At 47.7% G+C, this 7060-nt stretch overlaps 1 protein-coding gene across 1 annotated transcript; it reads right to left on the bottom strand.

Annotated features, from left to right (window-relative positions):
• Positions 1 to 2480: 2480 nt before the first annotated feature.
• Pnma6e (PNMA family member 6E) lies at positions 2481 to 5839 on the bottom strand. Its single transcript, XM_085837696.1, has one exon. The coding sequence runs from the start codon at positions 5810 to 5812 to the stop codon at positions 3497 to 3499; it is 2316 nt and encodes a 771-aa protein (XP_085693822.1). The 5' UTR covers positions 5813 to 5839; the 3' UTR covers positions 2481 to 3496.
• Between the last annotated feature and the right edge of the window lie 1221 nt (positions 5840 to 7060).

Raw genomic sequence — 7060 nt, 5'->3', positions numbered from 1 at the left:
GTTGTCTCCATGTTCCTAACTAGACTTGGCTGAAAGTAGCTAATGGGCAGGGCTTTCTGACACCTTGCTTCTGTCCCCTTTGCTGAGCACCGTTAAAGCTTCTTCAGCAGTTCTGACTGTTCTTTAGCCACAACCTAGACATTAAACGGAGGCCTTTCTCACCCAATTAGGAGGTTAATAAGAATGAACCTGAAAGGCTGACGAAAGACAACTCTGCAGAGCCTCCGGGGCAGGACAGAACAGCGCAGGGGAACAAGGAGCTCCTTATTAAGCCAGGGGACAGGAATGGGCAGGAAATTCCTTGGTAGCCAAGTACACACAATCCTTGTGCCAGGAAGACACCTTAAGGGAATGGTATGCTACTTAGGGTTTATTAGTTAAAATCAGAGTTCTATATCTGAATGACAATTGATATGTTATTGGATTGTAGCTGCTGCAGGGGTGGGCAGAAGTCTATGTTAGGCTACCACCCTTGTGCCTGCAGCTGAAACTGAAGTCAGTTGGACTAGAAGCAGGGAGAGGAAGAAGATGAAGATCCAGAAGCCACTTGGCCTCCCTCTACTTCAAATCCCCACCATGGAAGAGCTCTCTCAGAGAGCAGCATTTGACCTTGCACAAAGAGATTAGCCAGAAGGTGATGAGGGAATAACAGACCAGTTCCTCAACTGGTTGATCAGTAGTTCCAAGTGGTCTGTAGTGACTCTGAACTACACTAAACTGAGCTAGGCATAAAACAAATGAACAACTTCTGGTTTATTTCCCCTTGTGGTCAACCATACCTAGGATCATAAAGGACAGGTCATTGAGAAAATTAGCTCAAGATCAGTGCCATGGACACAGTATGCTTGACCCTTGCTATTCAAGGTGCAGGGTAGGGGTCTCCTTAATGCCTCTGTTCACCTCAGAACTACATACCTATGAACATGCACCTTATGCTTCACAGGTACACACTGCCTTCAGCTACCCAAAATTCCCCAAGAACTCCTAGGCAGACCATGCGGAACACCCACTGCCACATGTACTTTACGGCACCAGGAAACAGGGCTGCATTACTGCCCCAATTAAAAAGACTCCAAGTTCCTAGGGAGTCACTGAGGGATAACTGTTCAGAACCTGGTTGTTGAAGAGCAAGGCCATCACCTCTGTATCAGATCTGGTACATAGTTCACACTTGGCTTGGCATGGTCTTTCTGTAAACTGCCTATGTCCCAGCCAAATTCCCAGTGTATCGGGAACGTGACAGTTGCCAGTGGCAACAACTTAAACTAATTCTGGAACTTGTCTGTCCTCAGAAAGTACCCAAAAGTTTCAAAGACAGGCTCCGAGGCCTGCAAGATAGCTACTGGAGATAGGCAGCTGCCAGCCCTCTCAGGTCCCCACTAAGCCCCTAGCTCCTTCTTACCCTCTAGTGACCCACTCATATGCCCATGAGTTCAGAAGTGTCCCCTCAGACTAAATGCTATCCCAGGTCACCAAGCAGCCTTTTAATTGCTCAGGGCCACACATCCAGTTCTATGAACACTTTGCTGAATATAATGCCCACACTTCATATTGGAGAGCTGGACTGGCGTGAAGGACATGGGTTTGAAAGAGTCTGAGCTTTGCGCCCTGAGCTACATGCATCCAGACAGTCTATGCCAGCTTAAACATTTGGCACTGTCAGTGAACAAGACTGAAGGCCAGAGGAAAGAAGCATTCAGACCACTTCAGGTCACAGTGGGGCTCATACCTGGCAGAATACCAAAAAAAAAAAAAAATGTTAAAAGTAGTATGATGATTTGGGTTGTCTTGAACTCCATGTATATAGCACCAGTGGTGCCTTCCCTAAACTGGGAAAACCACCATCAACAACTTTACAAATTTCACTAGACAGCCTAGTGGTTAAGAACAGGACCACAGTTCAGTTCCCAGCACCTATATTGGGCAGTTCACAGCTTTGCAACTCCAGCTTCAGGGTAGTTATGTCTTCTTCTAGTCTCTGCAAGGACCACATACATGTGCTCACATGCACACGCACACGCGCACGCGCACACGCACGCACACAAAACAATAGAATCTTACTATGTAGCTATAGCCCAGACAGACATGCAACTCCCTAAACAGACCACAATTGCACATTTAACAAGTACTGGAATTAGTCATAGGCCATTCGGTCAGGCTGGCAAAACATTTTCAAAAGCCCAAATTAGACCTGTGAAACTGAACAACAAATCACCTTTGAAATAAAAGTTCTCTCCATCCCCAACTGCCCAAGGAAGTGGTGAGACACAGTTGGAACATCCAGAAATTTTATTAAACAAAAACATTTAATAAAACCATTGAAAAAGGCAAAACACTAGTCAGGAACACACCATAGCCACTAGAAGCTGCAGCTCCAAGACTGCACTCCTCCTGCAAATAACTTGGGGGCACCTTGTCATTTTCTCCCTTTGATAAGACATTCATCTTATCAAGACAATGGCTTCTGGCAATACTCCTTTACTTTGGAGGATCACCTCAAGAGGTCACATACTGTGAGATGGCCCTGTCCTATTATTGACAAAGGCCAGTTACAGGTCATTAGAAATCACAACACAGAATACCCCACCAAGTAGAATAGGAGTCATGAATAACATAAATGGAACATCTAAACAGTGGTCAATCCCCTCCCAGGTCCATGTCATTTTGCCCATGAAGATTAATCATCTGACAGTCACAAAGTGAACACCAGCCAGTCCTTTGTCTTCTGTTCTTTCCACTGCCTCCTGTTGCTGGATTTGGGGATGTCGCTGAAAACAACCTGCTCAAATAATGCATACATCTAGATAACAACCAGCCAGTGGCCTACCTATGTTCATCCTGAGAAAGCAGACAGTAGTTTAGATGAGCAAGAAAGGCTTAACTAGCACACCATCTTACTGCACATGCCTGTGCTCATGCATGTGCAATGTTGAGTGGGCAGCCAGAACCTCTACTGGTCCAGGTTAATTTATCTCACTGCTTGGTACAGAACCAATGGATGAGGTGTGTGGAGACGAATGCTCTGGATATGCTAGGTCACTATGAGATGAGGCAGATCAGAGTGACCCTCCCATGGCAGAGAGCAGTCTTTGTAGACTGTAAATGAGGGTGGGCTGCCTGTGTTAGGAGAACAAGGAAATGTTGGGATGGCCTCTTTTCTGCATCATCCAGCTAGATTCTAGGTCACACCCTTAACTCTGAAAATGGACCCTCAGCAATCTACTTTAGGCAAACTAAGTCGTAACAATTTAGGACTAGCTCTGGAGGTAACACTGTCATGGTAAAGGGCACATGGATACCTAGAATGGAAGGAGGTGGTGGTGGTGGCTAGGACTCCTTGGGAAGTTGAGGGAGGGGGTTGGTTTAAGGTCGAGCAAAACCTTTTGTGGGCCCTGCTCTACTTTTACAGTAAAGCACAGGCCCTGGGCTTACCTTGCCTGCCTCTAGGACTTGGATGTCTGAGGTAGGAGGGAGCCCCTGGATGGACCTTCTGAGCCTATTTGCCAAGGAAGGACTTGGGGTGACTAGACTCCCATGCCCCATCCTCATTTTCGGACTCTTCCTTCAGCCCCTCTGGTACATGCTGCTCTGCTTCTTGCTCTCCAGCCTGAGCCATGCTCTCAAGCACACTTAGGCTCTCAGTGGGCCCTGCCTGGCCTGAGTCAGCAGGGGCTGACACATTTTTATCTCTCTGGGTGACAGGGAAGGCCTTGGCCTCACCAGAACCAGGGTCTGCCTTTGTGGCACCATCACCATCAGGAGCAGCGCCAGCAGCTTCCTGAACAGCAGCAGCAGCAGCCTGGCCAGCATCTTCACTGGCTCGGAAGGCCTCTCTAACTGCAGGGGCAGGCTCAGCAACCCCAACACTGACAAGGGCAGCCTGGACCACATCCAGCTGCCCACCATGTACTTCCACCCCTTCCCCCTCCTGGACCTCCACATTTCCAGCCAGAGCTGCCTCCCATGCCTCAGTCTCCCTGACGAGCCTGAGCAGCCCCAAAAAGCCAGGTGGCCGCCTCTCCAGACTCATCCTTCTCAGGTTGCTCTGCAGCATCTGGTTGGGCCGAGCCCACATCAGCACCTGCTGGGCCCTTGCCTGATCCACCATTGCAGGCTGGATGGCCCCCTTCTCCATGGCCGTCTGCAACAGACCTTCCAGGCGCATCACATAGGCAAGCAGGGTCTCCTGAGGCTGCTGGGAGCAAGTCAGGAACTTGAGCCGCGCTGTCATCGCTGTATCCTTGTTACCGAACACCTGAACCAGTGCAGCCAGGCAGTCCTGAGCAGAGGAGTCTGGATGCTGTTCCAGAAGCTCACACAGGAGGTCCAGGGCAGGGCCCTCCAAGCTCTCCACCAGACGCCGCCTCCTCTCCCTCTCAGATATGTGGCGCCACAGGTATAGCATGTCATTGGCATAGTCCAGCCAGCTCTCGAAAGACTGACCCCCACAGCCAGGCTCTTCCATCCCAGAGAAGTGTCTCAGCTCCTGGTAGGCCATGTTTTCCAGGATGGGCTGCAGGGCTTGGCTCCACTGCTGGGTCCACGCTCCAGCCCCATGTGCCCCTCCTGCCACATCAAAGGCTCCTTCCTCACCTGAACCTCCTGCCTCACCTACAGCTCCTGCCATTCCTACAGCTCCTATGATCCCTGCAACTCCCATGTCCCCTGCAGCTCCCTCCTCATCTGACATTCTTGCATCACCTACAGCTCCTGCCTCATCCTCATCTATAGCTCCTGCTTCACCCACAGCTCCTCCACCATCCACAGATCCTTCATCCCCTGCAGAGCCCTCGTCACTCCCAGATTCCTCATCCCCTGCAGACCCCTCTTCACCTGAAACTAAAACTCCTCCCTCTCCTGCAGCTCCCACCTCACCTGCAGCTCCTACCCAAAGCATAGCTCCTATAACACCTACAATCCCCATGTCACCTCCAGCCCCTTCCTCTTCAGACATTCTCGCAGCCCCTGCCTCAACTACATCATCTTCCTCATCCACAGCGCCCTCATCTGACAGCCTTGCTTCATCTATAACTCCTGCCTCATCTAGAACTTCTGCCTCATCTAGAACTCCTTCTTCATCTTCTGCTCCCTCCTCATCTGACAAGCTTGCCTCCACTGCAGCTCCTCCCTCCACTGCTCTTCCTGCCTCACCTGTTCCTCCCTCCCCCTCTGCTCCTTCCTCATCTGACAGTCTTGCTTGAGCTGCTGCAGCTCTGGCCTCCTGTAGGAAGGAGACAGGAGCTGCAGCTCCTCCTCTGGCTTTACCTGCTCCTTCCTTGCCAGGCATTCTTGCCTCATCTGTGGCTCCTTTCTCAGCTCTTCCTCCTGCCTCGCCCACAGCCCCTGTCTCATCTATGTCTCCTTCCTCAACTGTAGCCCCTGACCTGCCTGAGACCTCTGCCCAACCTGAAACCCCTGCCCCACCTGAAGCCCCTTCCAAAGCTTGCCCATGAGCCTGTGCAGGGAAATTGAATGTATCCTGTGACTCGACTTCAGGGACTGGAGGCAGGAAGATCACACTCCAGGACCCCCTATTATTTGGTATTTGTTGGGGGATCAAACTTTGGTTTAAATTGTCGGTGAATTCAACCAAAGCGACCTTTGCTCCAATCTCCTTTCTGAACACCTTGCCAAGCACTCGGTACCTGCCCAGGGGCCTGAGGGCAGCCTCCACTGCCTCCCGAAATTCTTCTTCTTCACAGTCATCGGGGATGCCCAGGATAAGCAGTGAGCGCTGGGCGTTGACACCCATCCATCCACACCAGTCCTGCAGAATTGCCAGTGCCATAGCAGTGAACTTAGGAGGTAACATGACCAGACAGGGATGTGTCTGACTGTACTAGTCTCTTCCTCAGCCTGTGAGTGAAAAACAAAAACAAAAACAAAAAACAGACATGTTAGTGTCAGGCAATTCAGGCCCCACCAAGCTTCCCCATAATGTGTGGGGCCAGTCCTACTCCTTGTCTGTTTTGCTTGACTTTAAGAAATTCTTTGACAGATTTAATCTATTTTTAATATACAGGGTTAGTTATACTTTATATTTTATCTGGTAGCAGTTCTCAATTTGGTCTATCTCCCCAAGGAACTTACAGTTTTCAAGTTCTGGTATAACTCTGTACTTAATATTCCATTCTCATTTTTATGTTTGCATAGCTTATAATAATGATTTATTTTTCATTCCTGATACTACTTCTTGTTCTTTTATCTTGATTAGTAGTGTTTACCAGTTTTACAACTCTTTTTAAGAGACATTTGTGTTGTTTTCATACATTTTCTGTAGCTAATTTCTATACTTATATACAACATTTCTTCATTTGACTCCTTTTAAATTAGATTTGCTCTTGGTCCTGGCTCTAGCTTCTTTAAATGGATCCTTAGGTCACTATCTTAAGCATTTGTTTTTTACTTTTTATTATGCTTTTAAAACTTAGTGTATGTACACAGTTTTATGTATGTGGGCAGATGTGTCTCAAGTGCCCCATAAAGTTCAAAAGAGAATTTTCAGGAATCAGTGCTAAAATTCCACCTGGTCAGCCTAGGGAATCAAACTCAATTTGTCAGGAACCTTTGCCTTCTCAAGTGATCTTGTTAGCCTATATTTGTTTTGTTCTAATAAAAACATGTAAAATAATTTTCTGCTGACCCTTCCTTTAGTTTTCCTAATTTTGTAAGTTGCAGTTTTTATTGTTGAATTTGAAATATTTTCTTCTAACTAAGTTTATCTACAACATACAAAGCAAATCATACTTTCATTGACCCACAGAATTCCAAATATTTAGCCATTAAGACCTTGCCAGATGTTGTACTGTCAACACTACAAAAAAATTTAGACATTATTAATTTCACATAGAATTGTCACCATGGCCCAAAATAATTGCAGACTCAAAGCAATCATTTTAAACACTTAGTATTTTCCAAGGATATAATTTCTAGCCTCAGGTTCAACAATATGAACTAAACAGTACCCCCCAGAGCTGCGTCTCTAGTTGCATATGTAGCAGAGGATGACCTAGGCAGCCATCAATGGGAGGAGAGGCCCTTGGTCTTACAAAGATCATAT

This window comes from Mus caroli, unplaced genomic scaffold (assembly GCF_978045245.1).
Source record: "Mus caroli unplaced genomic scaffold, Mus_caroli_1 scaffold_5, whole genome shotgun sequence".
NCBI classification, from domain to species: Eukaryota; Metazoa; Chordata; class Mammalia; order Rodentia; family Muridae; genus Mus; species Mus caroli.
Note: the sequence above shows the minus strand (reverse complement) of the source record. Positions and strands in the feature narration are given on the sequence as shown.

Coding starts and splice junctions, on each gene's coding strand:
- Pnma6e (XM_085837696.1), bottom strand. CDS start 5,812: ATGTTACCTCCTAAGTTCACTGCTATGGCACTGGCAATTCTGCAGGAC.